Here is a 16818-nt window from a genome sequence, read left to right on the forward strand (position 1 = left end):
AGAGGGAGAAGCAGGCTCCCCGCTGAGCAAGGAGCCCGATGCAGGACTCAATCCCAGGACCCTGGGATCATGACCTGAGCCACCACTAATTCATTTTCATTGTTATATGCCACTCTACTATATAAATATGCCATAATTTATTTGTTCTTTTACTGATGATTGTTCAGGTTGTTTCTAGGGTTTTTTTGCTATTTCAAATAATGTAGCTCTGGATATTCTTGTACGTGTGTGCTAGTGCATATGGGCAACAGTTTACTAGGGATATAACATGCCTGTGAGTAGGCTACTGGTTTTTGTCTTTGCCAAATTATTTTTCAATTTATATTACTATCACTGTATAAGTTTTTTTTTTTAATTTTATTTATTTTTTAGTAATCTCTACACCCAGTGTGGGGCTTGAACTCACGGCCCCAAGATCAAGAATTGCATGCTAGCTTGATTGAGCCAGCCAGGTGCCCCAGTATTGTATAGGTTTTTGTTACTCTGCATCCTCACTAATTGGGGCTGTCAGACTTCTTAATTTTTGGTAAGTGGATGGGTATGAAATTGTGTCTCACTATGGTTTTAATATGCATTTTCTGAGTCTTAATGAGATTATTTTTTCATATTTTTTTCTTCTGTTAAATATCTATTCACCTCTTTTGCCTATTTTTCTTTTACATTGTCTTAATACTTTCTAGGAGTTTAAAAAAATATATTTTGGGGCACCTGGGTGGCTCAGTTGGTTTAAATAAAAAATTAAAAGGATATGTATTTTAGATATTGGGTATATCTTTTTTTAGTTATATGTATTTCAGGTATCTTTTCCTAGTTCATGGCTTGTCTTCTTACATTCTTTTTGGTATGTGTGTGCGTGTGTGTTTAAGATTTTATCCATTTATTTGAGTGGGGGGGAGAGAGAGATAACATGAGCACTGGGAGAGGCAGAGGGAGAGAGACAAGCAGACTCCCTACTGAGCAGGGAGCCCTATACAGGGCTCAATCCCAGGAACAGGAGACTATGACCAGAACCAAAGTCAGATGCTCAACCAACTGAGCTACCCAGGTGCCCCCTTTTTTGGTGTTTTTTTGATGAATACAAGTTGTGAAGCAACTCTAATATATTGGAGATTTGAAAAGCAGACTTGACCCAACTTATCAATAAAACCTTTGAGCCCTAAATCCCATAGAAGCCTTTGTTTCAGATCCATTCTATGATTTACCTTTATAAATCTTCTTAAATGACTATCCAGTTACATTATCTTCTCTAGTTTTGGTTTTGGGTTGCAGAGGGTGAGGGGAGAACCGCTCTTTCTTTAAGGATCCAAAAACAAGTTTACAAAGCATGTTTTGAGATTTTTTCTGAAATTATTTTTTAGGCTGGACCAGAATACGGTCAAGGAATGAACCCCATTAGCCGCCTGGCTCAAATTCAACAGGCCAAAAAGGAAAAGGAGCCAGATTATGTTCTGCTTTCAGAAAGAGGAATGCCCCGACGTCGGGAGTTTGTGATGCAGGTATTTCTAACATTTATATTAGAAAAAAATTTTTGAAACACTGAAAAAAAAATTGGAAACACCCAGGTTGTAATAGAGACATGGGGGAAGGGCAAACTAGTAACTAATAACATTCCTTCCTTCTAGGCCCACCTACCAACTTGGTTGAAACATTCAAGTGTCAAGGACATGTTAGAATAGACAGTCTGGGTTTTTGAAGGGACTGTGAGTTCACACAGGTTATTGACCACAGAGTTTCTAGTGTAGAATGCATATCTCTAACTTACGTTACAGTTTCCAGCCAGAGGCTGTTAACGACTGGGAAATAGGATACAGATGGAATTAGAAACATCATTTAGAAGATAGATGTCGTAGATGGAATAGGACCAAGAGCATGAGCTTTTGGGTTATCCAGAAAATTAAGAAAAGAAAGCTGACTTCCTACCTAACTCTGGTGAGGACCGAGAGACTCAGAACTGCTGAGATTTAGGCCTCTAGAGATTTAGAGGTTGCAGATTGAGGTACAATGCCTAAAATACCCCCCTTTTAAAATTCTGCCTGTTTATCTTCATTTGCCAACTGAAGCCCCAATATTGAAGAAACCTCAGATTCTTATTATGTAAATTTCAAACATATCCAAAGGTGGTTATACTTAATAGTAAACTGTAAACAATAATATAATGCACTAGCAGTGGCATATGAGGAGTATGCCTAATATCCAAACACAACAATGAAGACTTTTTCTCTCCCACTTGCTTCAGCTGTCAATTTTTCTTTCCTCCTTCCCTCCCTTCCGTCTTTTCTTGAGGTATTTCAGAGCGAATATCTAGCCACATACCATTTCAGCCTACCTACTTAGTGTATATCATTAAAAAATATGGAAGTTTTCCTTTATGTTCTTATATTAGGCATGATTCGTATTCATTAGAATCATCTAATACTCAGTCCATATTTAAATTCTCCTTATTGTTCCAAAACTTTTTATTATAATTGGCTTGTCAAATTTTTTCCAGTCAGACCCGTGGATCTCACCTTTAATGTAATCCAGTTAAAACCCACATATATCTATTAAGGGCTCACCATGTGGTGGACATTTTGGTAGTAACACGTAGTATCTTATATTTATTAACTTTTCATACATATCTTTTTTTTTTAAGATTTTATTTATTTATTAGAGAGAGAGAGAGAGTGCCTATGCACACAAGCCAGGGGAGGGGCAGAGAGGGAGGAGGAGGAAGAGGGAAAGAATCCCAATCAGACTCCGTGCTGAGTGTGAAGCCTGACACAGGGCTTAATCTCATGACCCAAGATCATGACCTAAGCTGAAACCAAGTGTCATCACTTAACCAACTGAGCGACCCAGGCACCCCCTTTTCATGCATTTCTTAATTTTACCTTCTTTCCCAATTTATAATCTCCACATTTCTTTATCTCACAGTACCCAGTATAGTATATGTATATAGCAGAACCTTAAGAAACCTTTGGTGTATATTTGCTGCCTTTCTGCCTGACTGAGAGCTAGTTGTTTGGCTTTGTTGGAGATGTAAACTTAATAATGCAGTCACAGATAAACCATGGTTGGGAACCTCGATATCCAAAAAGAGGGGACTGCTTCTATGACTAGTAAACACATTCTATCTAGATGTCATTAGACCCAGAACGGTCTTATTCTAGTATTTTCACTTCATAAAACACTTTACCATTTTTCCTTTTACATGTTTAGAATTCTAGGAAGAATTCTAGAATATATTTTTTGAACTCCGAAAGAGGAAAAAAGGGGGAAAGGGGGAAAAAAATCACCTAAAATTTAGACCTATATTAAGAATAAAAACTGGCTTTGAGTTTATTAAACAATTTTTTTTTTCCTGCAGAGTATATTGAGTACCCCTTCTGAAAAAGGAATTTAGAATATCTTAGGCCAGCTTCCATTTTATGGGTATTCATAAACATTCTAGTCAAATGGGAACATTTGGCTATGCTTTTAAATGTTTTCACACTGAATTCATATTGCTTTCCCCCTTCTGGAATCCCCAGTGGATTCATTATAGTATTGCAGCGAGTTTATCAAAGTAAAGGCTTTTGTATAAACTACTTAAGCAATGTTATCATTTGTTATAACTGAATGTGGAAGTAAAAATATCTAGAGCTAATATAATATGCTCATATTTATCTATCACTATGAAAAATAAAGATAAGTTTGTATATTATAAAGTAGATGCAGTTACTTGTATTGATTACTAGACAAAGAAAAATCTCTGATACGATTATTTGGATATTTATTTCCAGAGCATATTTATTAAAGCTTTTTTTTTTAGAAAGCTTTTTATATTTTATATCTTAATTTTTTGAAGAGAAAATAATGACAACTAAATTCAATGTATATCACATATACACATTGGCAATAGCACATTCTATTGAGTTAATTTTTCCTTCCTGTGATTAAAATCTCAGGTTTTTAAAATATAAAGCAAATTTCATCAGTTTTATTTGTGACTCACTGAAAGATAATGAATTGTCTTTGGTATATGCTATTTTAGAATTTTTTTTTAGTTTTTTGAGGACTTGACTCGTTTAAGTGATTTGTTTAAATGTAAAAATCTGGCAGTCTTAAAGTTACTGCTTAGCAAAATAATTGAACTTCTTTGCAGACAAATTAACATTTTAGTGTAAAAATATTTGTAATGGTTAAAAATTTTTTGAGTTTTCTAGAAAGATGACTTACAAAGTTTACTTATATACTTAATTGCTTTTATAATGATGTGATTTTTCTTTTTTTTTGAGTGACCACTGTGTTTGTTAGGGAATCAAAGTCCTTCAGCACACTCGCCTTTTCCAGTAGTAACAAATAAGTCTGGGATAACTACCTGCAAACTGTTGAGCCATGCCACCATAAAAACTTGTGTGAAGCAAGGGGTGAGTGAATGGCAAAAATGAATCTGGAAGCACCTTTTCTAACAGTCAGTCCTGAAGGTGTCAGAATAGGTCAGATGGGAAGCTGGCAGATTCAGATCCAACGTGAATGCCGAGGTGGGAACAGCATTCCCCAAGAGCAGGAGACTGGAGTCAAAGAGTATAAGGCCTTGGTGGAGAAATGTGATTTAGAGATGAAGCAGCAAAAGAATTGAATGAGAGTGAGTGAGGGGTATGTAGCATGAAAAAACCAGATGATACATTTTTTTGTTGCTCGGTGATCTTGCTTCCATTTACTTTGGCAAGTCTTTTGACCCTCAGAGCAGTAGAGGAAGCTTCTGACGTAGCTAGCCTAATCTGTTAGCTTGCAAGCTTCCAGCAACAACACAGAGGCGGGTGAAGCTGGGGAAGCAGAGCAAACACTGGGAAAAATAATAGGTATCAGAGGCCTGGCTTTAGCCAGGGACTCAAGCGCATTATAGCTAGTGCCTGCTGTGTTCAGGGCAGGGCAGGCCAGCACAGATACGGCAGGTCACGTGTGTTCACTCCGCTCCAGGGAACCACTGTGGACCGCACTTGATCAGTGCTTCTGAGTGAGGTCTGTAGAATCTGGCTGAGTTGTCATAATGTGATGGTTTCTAGTTTTAGAAGAAAAAGCAATGAAATATTTCAAAGACATGGCACAGATTTGAACTGTGACATTTGTGATAGTTGTTACAGAAATTCTGTAATAAATACATTTTCAGTGTTTCGTATACTACAAGAACTAGGTCATTTAGTTCATCTTTACTAAAATTCTATTAAAAGAGTATAATTTCTTTGTCATATAATTTGCACATTATTTATATTTAAGGTTTTGTTTTTTTTTTCTAACCACTGTGTTAGAAGTACTTTGTTCACTGAATCTTAAAAGTAATGATAGAAATGGTAACACGGAACCTAAATACTGTGTAAGAATAAATGGCAAACAGTACACAAGTCTGGTTACCAGATGGGAACTGGTATGTTCTGAGACAAATGAAATAGCTAATTATGCTTTCACCCAAAAGCCAGAAAAGAAAACTGTGGGTAGAAGTATCATGCTTTATATCTGAAAACTAAATTTAGTTGTACTACATACTAATTCATTGCTAGTGCACAGTATATTGTAATTGTGAAATTTTATTAAAGTGGCATGAAGCTATTGAAGCTAATTTTTTTCTAAACAAAGCACAGTGACATCTGGTCAAATAATCCAAATTTTTATATATAGATTGCCTGTTCAGCTCTCTTGCTTATTTTTGTACTGGTTTAAAAAAAAATAACATAGAGGCATTTACTATATATTCTGGAATGTGAGTCCTTTTCAGTTACATGACATTTCAAATATCTTTCCTTGTGTTGTGACTCTCCTTTTTTCCCCCCGATTTTAGTGATGCTCTCTTGAGGAACAGAAGTAATTAATTTTAATGCTGCCAAATTCCTCCTCAAAAAGATCTTGGTTGGTCTTAGCACTTTGTATTTCCATGTAAATTTTGGAATCAGTTTGTCAAATATTGTAAAAACATGTGTGGAATTTTGATGAAAATTAATTGAATTTATAGGTCACGTTGAAGAGAATTGGTATCATACTGATTTTCCGTGCATGAGTATGGCATATCTCTATTTATTAGGTTTATCTTAATTTTTCTTGGTGCTTATTATTTTCTGTATAAAGTTCTTAAACATCATAGGTATTTGATTTGCATTTAATAAGTTTTATAATTTCCTACTTGATTGTTGATGGGATATAAAAATGCAATTGGCTTTTGTATCCTACTATTTACATAGAAAACTTAACACTCATAAATTCTTATAATTTATCTGTAGATATTCTTGGATTTCCTATGTAAATAACATATCTTCAGATAATTACGGTTTGTTTTTATACTTCTAATTCTATACCATATTTTTTCTTGCCTTACTGTTCTGTCTAGGATTTGTAGTAAAATGTTAAATGCTAGTATAAATAGAAGGCACCCTTGTCTTGTTTCTAATTTCAGAATTTCGATGTTAAGTATAACATTTGCTGAGGTTTGCTATAGGTTTTTTACAAAATGCCCTTTATCATATTTAGGAAGTTCCCTTTTTTCCCTAGTTTACTAAGAATTTTTATTATGAATGGATGTTGAGTTTTATCAAATGCTTTTGCTCCATTTATTATGATGACCGTATGTTTTGTCTTCTCAACCTATTAATATAGCAGATTCTGTTGACAGATTTTGTTTGACTTTCAAATGTTAGACCAATCTTAAATTTCTGTGATAAACCTAACTTCGTCATGATTTTTCTTTTTCTATATTGCTTTGTTCAGTTTACTCTTATATAGTTTAAACTTTAGCAGTTATATTCATGAGTGAAATTGGTCTGTAAAATTTTTTCTTATACTGTTCTTGTTGGATTTTGGAATCAAAGTGATACCTCACTGAATATTATTGGGGACTGATATCTCTTTTTCTATTCTTAGATGAATTTTTGTAAGATTAACATTATTCTTCCTTAAATATTAGGTAGAACTTGCTGGAGGAGCTCTCTGGAGTTTTCTTTGTGGAAATGCTTTTAATTATTGTTTTTTTTTTTAATGGTTATAGAGCTATACAGTTTGGGGCTTATTCTATGCCAGTTTTGGTAATTTGTATTATTGAGGAATTTTTCTACTTTATTTAAATATTAAAAAATTTTTAGCTGGAATATTCAATATTCCTTGTTATTTTTTAAAGATTTTATTTATTTGACAGGGAGAGAGAGAGAGCACAAGCAGGGGAGTCAGGAGAGGGAGAAGCAGACTCCCCACTGAGCAGAGAGCCATGTGGGACTTGATCCCAGAAGAAAGGCAGACAGTTAACCAACTGAGCTACGCAGGCGCCCCTATCCCTTATTTTTTTTTTTTTTTGATGCTACACAACGTATATTAATCTCCCATTTTCATTCCTATTTGTGTCTTCTCTTACTTTTCCTTGATCAGTCTTAATATTTGATTGATCATTTTATTAGTCTTTTCAGGAAACCAACTTTTGGCTTTTTGAAATTTTTTATTGTATTTTGTTTTCTGTTTCCTTAATTTCTGCCCTTGTCTTTATTCTTCTATTTTCTTTGGATTCATTTTTCTCTAATAACTTCTTGAGCTGGATGTTTAGCTCATTATATTCCTGCCATTCCCTAAGCTTTTATGACTATATATTTTCTTCTTGACCCTCCTTTAGCTGCAAACTTCAAATTTTGTTATTTGGTATTTCTATTATTACTTACTTAAAATATTTTCTAATTTTTACTGGGGTTCTTCTTTGCCTGTAGATTATTCAGACTACTTTGTTTAATTTATAAAGTCCTGATTATCTTATTGTTTGCTGCTTTGATCGTTTATTGAGACCCAATTCATAAAAACAAATCTCACTGTGGTTGTGTATTTCTTATTTGTCCTTATAATGCTGTACTTTTTGCTTTCTTTTTAAAAATTTTCTTAATGTATTTATTTGGGAGCACGTGGGTAGCTCAGTCAATTAAGCATCTGCCTTTGGCTCAGATCGTGATCCCAGGGTCCTGGGATTGAGCCCCTGCTCAGCAGGAAGTCTGCTTCTCTCTGCTTCTCCCCTTGCTTGTGTGCACTCTCTCTTTCTCTTTCTCTCATTCGCTCTCTCTCTCTCAAATAAATAAAATCTTAAAAAAAATTTTTTTTAAATTTTTTTCCTTTTAACTTTCTGATTTACTTTTTTTTTTCTTTTTCTTTTCTTTTCTTTTCTTTCTTTCTTTCTTTCTTTTTTTTTTTTTTTTTGCATTAGCTGTTGGCAGGTGCAGCATTAAAAACACTACCCAATTTGGAAATATATGTGTGGATATGAGATGGCTGATGTATTTTAAATACATATATAGACATATATGTGTATGTGTGTGTCATTTGTTTCCCAGAGATAATTGTGGAATAGTTCTAATGATAAAAAACTCCTGTTAGGGGCACCTGGATGGCTCAGTCAGTTAAGCGTCTGCCTTCAGCTCAGGTCATGATCCCAGAGTCATGAGCTCTCTCTACTCAGTGGGAGCCTGCTTCTCCTTCCCCCTGCTTGTACTCTGTCTCTGTCAAATAAATAAAGTCTTTAAAAAAAAAAACAACCTCCTGTTATTGAGCAATTATGATATATTATACACTGTAGTTTACATACATTTTCTTGTTTAATTTTCAGAGCAATACTGTGAGGTAGTATAGGGGGGGTACCTCTTTTACTGATGAAAAAACTGAAGCTTAAAGATGTTGACTAATTTGAATCAATTCATACAGTTAGGAAGTAGTAGAATTGAATTTCATTTCTTTTCTTTTCTTTCTTTTTTTTTTTTTTTTAAGAGACAGAGAGGGAGGTTTGGGGAGGGACAGAGAGGTGCCGTGTCCAGAGTAGAGCTAGAGCCCCTTTCAGGGCTCAATTGCATGATCATGACCTGAGCCGAAATTAGGAGTCCAGTGCTTAACTAATTGAGCCACCTAAGCGCCTCTAGAATAATTTCATACCCAGACCTGACCTGGAAATCTTTGTTCTTTTTTTTTTTTAATTTTATTTATTTATTTCACAGACAGAGATCACAAGTCAGACAGAGATCACAAGTAGGCAGAGAGGCAGGCAGAGACTGAGGGGGAAGCAGGCTCCCTGCCGAGCAGCGAGCCCGATGCGGGTCTCGATCCCAGGACCCTGGGATCATGACCTGAGCCGAAGGCAGAGGCTTTAACCCACTGAGCCACCCAGGCGCCCCACTTTGTTCTTAACCACAATATTGTATTAACACTTGTATATTAATTTTCCTCAGGAACTATTTATATAAAGCTTTATAAACTTGGGATGCAATGTGAGCATTGTTTTAAATGGCAGCACCATGAATTTCAGTTTTTTAGTTCATTAAATAAATAATACTAAATGTAGTCATAATCAACATAAATTCTGTTACAATGTGAATTTTATTTTTCTGCTTATATAAATAATATTGTTTAAAAAATCAAATAACATAGAAATATATAAGGAAGTAAAAATCATTTAAGATTCTGTCACCCTGAGATAAACCCCCATTGTCAGTTTGAGGACCATATTGTTGTATTTTTCCCCACGTATATTTTCACTTGTATTTATAACATTATTTAAATGGGTTAGTATCTTAGTTGCTGTTTTCATTATGGACCAAACTTTATATTTTTGAATGCTAAAGAGCATGACACATTGTTTTGTGGTGTTAAGAAGTTCCTGTTTACCAAAGCAATTATCCTCATTTTCTTCCTTTAATCTTATCAGGTCAAAGTAGGCAGTGAAGTTGCTACTGGAACAGGACCTAACAAAAAGATAGCCAAAAAAAATGCTGCAGAAGCAATGCTGTTACAGCTTGGTTATAAAGCATCCACTAGTCTTCAAGATCAACTTGACAAGGTGAGAGCTAGATTTATATGTACATATGCCTATCCTGTCAGAATATCAGAGTGAGGAACAAATCCTATTCCAGTGTTTTTGACTCTAAGTAATGTCTTAACTACTGTTAAAGTAGAAGTCAGTGTCCCCGCCCCCCCCGCCCCGGCCCCCAGGTGGTACTCTGTATCTTTAAAGATAGATTCTCAAGGTACAAAATAACATCTGTTTATGGGGCCAAGATAAAATACTATAATCTTACAGTTGGAAAATGCTAAAAAATTATATTATTGTATAAATTTTATATAATTCCAGTTGAATACTTTCTGGCTTATTGACTCGTGGTTTTTGCCATATAGCCACAGTTTTAATTTGTGCTTTTTAAAGAACAGAGTTTGTGAGCCTTTATTTCTGGAATACAGCTGAAAACACTGGAAATAAAGATCCTGAGTTATCCCTTTAGGGCAGGAACTATATTGGACAGGCGCTCTATAAACTAATTTTTCTATTTACTTTAAATTTAAAGGTAAACTCAGAGGGTGTTTATTTTCTGCCAAGACTTATGTTCATGGTCCCCTATTTCTTCTGCAGCAGTTAATGACATCATTAACACCTACCTCTTTTGCAAGAGAAGCAGAGAACCCCAGATTCTGCTCTTGGCAGATAACTTAGCAGAAACTAGCTTAATTACATTTTGTATTATCATTTTATCTGTGCACATGTAGAAATTATTTTGACTAAACATTTTATTAAATGAAAATTCATAAAACAGGCTTAATGATTATTTCTATCAAAAACAATATGCTTTTTTTTCCATGCTGTTTCTCACATAAGGGTTCTGTTTTAGAGATGTTTTCAGTTTCTATAGGAACACATTTCTGAAATTTAGAGTAAAAACAAAATCATCTATTAGAAAACATTTAGATATACTTTTCTTTTTAAGACAGCTGTGAATATCTAGGCAATTATTTTGAGTGATTAAGATTTATTTGTGTGTGTGATATCGCTAGAGATTTCAATTCTGTTTTTATAACCTGGCTAGTCAATGCTTTTTCTTCTTTTAAAAGTATTTGTAACATGAAACCTAACATGTGTTCAAGATTCTGTAGTTCTTATATTGTGTATATGTTGTTTTAACTTAACACATTTATATTGACTTAAAACTGGTGAGTGATTTATAAATATATGTCAAAATAAATCTCCTCGTAGACATGTATTTGTATGTTAAGTGAAAATAAACCACTAATTTTATTAATATGAAAACATTTTTTGTATACGCACTATATTACTGTTCAAGGTTCTCCAGGGAAACAGTGCAACAGGATGTGTGTGTGTGTGTGTGTGTGTGTACATACATATTTGTACATAAGTCACGGAGACTTATTTTAGGGAATTGGCCTGTGCAGTTGCAGAGGATTGGCTAGTCCAAAATCTGAGGGAGAGGCCTGGAGAACAAGAGTTAAGTCTGAGTCCAGAAGCTTTCTGCTGAGTTCCCTCTTGCTTCAGGGGAGGTCAAGCTTTTCTTCTAGGTAGGTCTTCAACTGATTAGGCTCACCCACATTACAGAGAGGAATCTGCTTTACTCAGAGTTCAGTGATTTCAATGTCAGTCTCTTCCAAAACCACCCTCACAGAACACCCAGAGTAATGCTTGATCAGTTACCTAGTCACCATGGTCCAGACAATGACACATAAAATTTACCATTGCACTCACTCAATGCCAAACACTTGTAGATGAAGATAATAAGATTACTGAAACTTGGTCCCTATGCTCAAAAAATTAACCCTTAAGTGTTAACAGTGAGTAGCTTTAATCATGTAACAAAAATTATAGTATCCCAGAACCTAGAGAATATGGAGATGAATCTGGAAAGTCAGGAATAGCTGAGGCCACTGTTTTTATGTGAGTTAAAGAGCTTGAGGAGTTACTAATTTAAGATTTGAACACGGAAGTGACATGATGTGTTTTGCGTTCTTCAAAAGACAGCCATGTGAGTAACACAGGGTGTGTATTTGAGCAGGATGAGACTGGAGGCTGAGAGTCCAGCTAGGAGGCTAGCAGAGCTGTTCAGGTAAAAGATGCCGAGGGTCTGAACTCAGGCAGTGGTGGGAGAGAAGCAAGGGGATAGATAGCTGAGGTATTTCTGAAGTTGTGTGATAAGCTTTCAGTAGCCGATAATGTGCATGGGGGAGATGGGAAGGAAGAGGAAAGAAAACCTGTGAACAGGAAGAGAGAGTGGCTTTAAGAAGTAGGCAGCATGATTCCTCCAGCTGAAGTACTGTATGGTGACTAACAGAACATTAAAAAAAAAAGAAGTAGGTAGCAGTCATATGCTACAGAGAGATCAGGACAAGGACTGAATACACTGATCTGTCAGTAAAATCTGTGATGAACGTGGCAAAAGCAGCTTAAAAACCTGCAAAAGCGTATTTTTAAAAAGTTTTTTTTCGGGCGCCTGGGTGGCTCAGTTGTTTGAGCGACTGCCTTCAGCTCAGGTCATGATCCCGGACTTCCAGGATTGAGTCCCGCATCGGGCTCCCAGCTCCTTGGGGAGTCTGCTTCTCCCTCTGACCTTCTCCTCTCTCATGCTCTCTCTCACTCATTCTCTCTCAAATAAATAAACAAAATCTTAAAAAAAAAGTTTTTTTTCTTAATAAACAATTATATATATGGCTGAAAGAATTCAAATCGCATGAGTGGGTGAACACTGAGGAAAAAGTTAATCTTATTTCACTCTGAGATCCTTGGTCTCTTAGTCTCTCTTTTGAATAGCATCTCCCACAATGAGTTAATTGTACAGCATTTAGAATATTGTCTGAAATACAGTGAATATTATATAAGGATTTGATAAATAGAAATAAATATCTTTACAGAGATATTCTATGTGTATATACTAATATATCCCCACTTTATAAAAAATTTCAGATTTATTGAGATGCAGTTCAGTGAATTTTGACATAAGTGTGTTGTTATATGTGTACACATTCATTAACTGCCACCACAATTAAGATGTATAATACTTCTGTTACCCCAGAAAAGTTCCTGTTTGTAGTTAATCTCTTCCCCTCGGGGCACCTGGGTGGCTCAGTGGGTTAAAGCCTCTGCCTTCGGCTCAGGTCATGATCCCAGGGTCCTGGGATGGAGCCCCGCGTCGGGCTCTCTGCTTAGCAGGGAGCCTTCTTCCTCCTCTCTCTCTCCGCCTGCCTCTCTGCCTACCTGTGATCTCTGTCTGTCAAATAAATAAATAAATAAAAATATTAAAAAAAAAAATCTCTTCCCCTCTCCTTAGCTCCTGGCAAGCACTCACTTGATTTCTGTTTCTATAATTTTGCCTTTCCAGAACATCATATAATTTGGCTCATACATTAGGAAGCCTTTTGTGTCTGGCTTCATAATGCTAAGATTCTTCCGTGCTGTTGCATTTATCCTTAGTTTGTTCTTTTCTATTGTCTGTTATTGTTTTAGTCTGCACCAACATTTGGGCTCTTTCTACTTGGCGGCTATTATAAACTATGTGGCTGTAAACATTCATGTATAAGTCTTTATATGTATATATTTCTCTACTATATTCTTTATGTACATATTTGTATAATTAGCGCATGTGTAACTTTGTTAAGAAGCTATGAAGAGGTTTTCCAGAGAGGCTGTACCAATTTGTATTCCCACCAGGAGTGTTTGAGAGCTGCAGTTACTTCACATTCAGCTCTTGGTATTGTTGGTTTTGATAGTTTTAATTGTACTTATAGGTGTGTAATGTTATCTCACTGGAATTTAATTTGTATATCCCTAATAACTGATAATGTTGAGTATTTTATCATATGTTTATTTACCATTCATATCTCTTCCCTGAAATGGCTATTCAAAGTTCTGTCTTTTTAAAAATTGGATAGTTTGCTTTCTTATTGAGTAGTTGTATAAGAGTTCTTTATATATTTTGGACACAAATTCTTTATCAGATAAAGAACTCCCCTGCCTTTTCCTTCCCTCCCTTCCTGTCCTCTCCTTCCCTCCTTTTCCACGTAGGTGATCCAGTTGTTCTAGCATCATTTGTTTCAAATATTAATGCTTTTCCATTGAATTCTCTTAGCAATTGTTGAAAATCAGTTGACCACATATTTGTGGGTCCGTTTCTAGATTCTGTTCCTTTAATCCATATGTCTATCCTGAAGCTATTACAATTATGTGTGGGTTTGAAATCAGATAAAGAACTCTTGTCTTTGTTCTGTTTTTTTATTTTTTAAATTATTTTGGCTAGTCTGGAGCCTTTGCATTTCCATAGAAATTTTAGAATCAGTCTTTACCAAGAAAAGAAAGAGACAACTGGAAAGTTTTCTTTAGGATTGTGTTGAATATCAGTTTCACATAAATCAGTATCTTAATATGGAATCTTTCAGTCCATGAACAAGATCTAGCTCTCCATTTATTTAGGTTTTTATAGAAATATCTTACAGCAATGTTTTGTATGTTTTCATAGAAATACTTTACACAATTTTTATGTTTATCCCTAAGTGGTTCATGTTTTTGGATATATTATTAATGGTATATTTTTTAATGATGTTGGTTTTTAAACCAATGACTGTACCATTCAATTTCCAGTTCTTTTCTGTTGTATAAAGTTGGTCTTTATACATTGACCTTGTACTCTGTGACCTAGCTAAACTGAGTAATAAGTTATAATAGTTTATTTTGTAGAATGTGTGGGATTTTCTGCATTGATGACCATATCATCTATGAAGAAAGACAGTTTTATTTCTTCCCTTCTAATCTGTATGCTTTTATCTACTTGCCTTACTTTATTGCTGTGAAAAGAGCATCTGGTACAATGGTGAATAGAAGTGGTTGATTGTTGAATAGGAAAGCAGATATCCTTACCTTGTTCCCCATAGTAGAAGGAAAGTCATTCAGTCTTTCACCTTTATAAATACCATGATGATTGTAGTTTTTTTTTTCATAGATACTCTGTATCAGATTGATATTTCCTTATATTCCTGCTTTATTAAGAGATTGGTTTTTTTTTACTTAATTGTCAGTACATTTTGAATTTTGAATTTTGCTAAATGCTTTCTCTGCATCTGTTGATATGTCATATGATTTTTCTGTTTAGTCTGTTGTAATGGTGAATTTCACTGGCAGATTTTTAACTTTGTCCTACAGATTTTGACAAGTTGAGTTTTTATTTTTATTCAGTTCAAGATATGTTTTAATTTTCTTTTTGGCTTCTTTCCAGTCTTGTATTAGTTCTGATTTTCTTTCTGCTTCTTTTATTGTTAGTGTCTCCAGTTATAAATTTGGATTGATCCACTTCTTTCAGTTTTATCAATTTTGTTCTGTGTACTTTAAAGCTTTGTGGTTAACATATATATATATATATATAATTAGCATTTTTTTTTGATGACTTGGCCACTTTATTATTATATGATTTCTTTCCTTAGCCTTGATAATCCTTTCCCTGAATTCTGCTTTGTCTGATATTACTATAGCTATCCAGTTTAAATTTGATTAATGTTTATATGAGATATTTTCCCCCCATCGTCTTAGCCTATCTGTGTCTTTATACTTAAATTGCTTTTTTTAAGAAAACATAATTGGGTCTTGCTTTTTAAAATCTAATTTGACAGTCTGTCTTTTAATTGAAGGTGATTAGACCATTTACATTTATCATAGTTATTGATATGGCTGGATTTAAATGTGTTGTCTTACTACTTGTTTCTATTTATTCCATTTATTCTTTGTTCACTTTCTTCTCTTTAACCTCTAATATGGTCATACATTTTATTTTTCTATCGGTCTTTATGACCTCCTATTGCAATTATACTCTATGTTTCAGAGACCTCCTATTGTGGTCATACATATTACTTCTATATATTGTATAAAACTCACAATTTATTGTTACTAATTATGCTTTATATAGTCAATTGTCATTTTATGTTGTTGAAATCAGAAAAAATGTCTTATATTTACCCTCATTTTTACCATTTTCAGTACTCCTCATTCATTTGTGTAGATGCATATTCATGAATAATGTTCATTTGTTTAGATTTCTTTCTGGTATTATACTCCTGCTTATAATACTTACTCTAGAACTACTTGTATTAACAAAACTACTGGAAGTAATTTCTCTTGGTTTTTGTTTGATAAAGAAGTCTTTATTTCATTTTCATTTTTGTAAGTTATTTTTGTCTGGATATAGGATTCTGGGTTTTTTTCTTTCAGTACAGTAGTCTCCATAGTCTCCCGTATTTATGGTTTCACTTACCATGGATTCAGTCACCTGCGGCCATCCACAGGTCTGAAAGCTCATCAGAAGATTAATAGTTGCCTAACTCTACATTAGAATGCCTTTGCCATTCACCTCAGTTAATCTCATCCTGTAGGCATTTAATCATCTCAAATCATTACAAGAATAGTGAGTATAATACAGTAAGATATTTTGAGAGAAAGATCACATTCACATAACTTACTATAGTGTTATAATTGTTCTATTTTATTATTTATTATTGTTAATCTCTTACTGTACCTAATTTATAAATTAAACATGTTGTAAGTGTGTATGTTCAGGAAAAAACATAGTATATATAGGGTTTTGTACTATCTGTGCTATCAGGTGCCTGCTGGGGAACTTGGAATACATCCCCTGTGGATAAGGGGATCTACTGTACTGAAAAGATCTTGTTTCATTGTCTCTTGACTTGCATAATTTTTGTTGAAACATCTGCTGTAATTTTTTTTTTTTTTTTTTAAGATTTTATTTTTTACTTATTTGGCAGACAGAGATTACAAATAAGCAGAGAATCAGGCAGAGAGAGAGGAAAGCAGGCTCCCCACTGAGCAGAGAGCCCGATGCGGGACTCGATCCCAGGACCCTGAGATCCTGACCTGAGCCGAAGCCAGCAGCTTAACCTACTGAGCCACCCAGGCACCCCTCTGCTGTAATTCTTACTTACTCTTTCCTCTTCATGTTATCTTTTTCCCTGTGAAGGCTGTCAGAATTTTCCTTTTTCATTAGTTCTCAGCAGTTTGACTATAATATGTGTAAATAC

General features: G+C 34.7%; 1 protein-coding gene across 11 annotated transcripts in view; it reads left to right on the forward strand.

The window, feature by feature from the left end:
* Nucleotides 1-16818, forward strand: part of STAU2 (staufen double-stranded RNA binding protein 2) — a 322366-nt gene that overhangs the window by 137218 nt on the left and 168330 nt on the right. For all 11 annotated transcript variants that reach the window (XM_080800581.1, XM_080800579.1, XM_080800583.1 and 8 more), the window contains 2 exons: nt 1359-1496; nt 9671-9802. In XM_080800581.1, coding sequence (XP_080656707.1) covers nt 1359-1496; nt 9671-9802 — 270 coding nt within the window. The remainder of the gene's footprint in view (nt 1-1358; nt 1497-9670; nt 9803-16818) is intronic.

Source organism: Martes martes, assembly GCF_963455335.1.
Source record: "Martes martes genome assembly, chromosome: 4".
NCBI lineage: Eukaryota > Metazoa > Chordata > Mammalia > Carnivora > Mustelidae > Martes > Martes martes.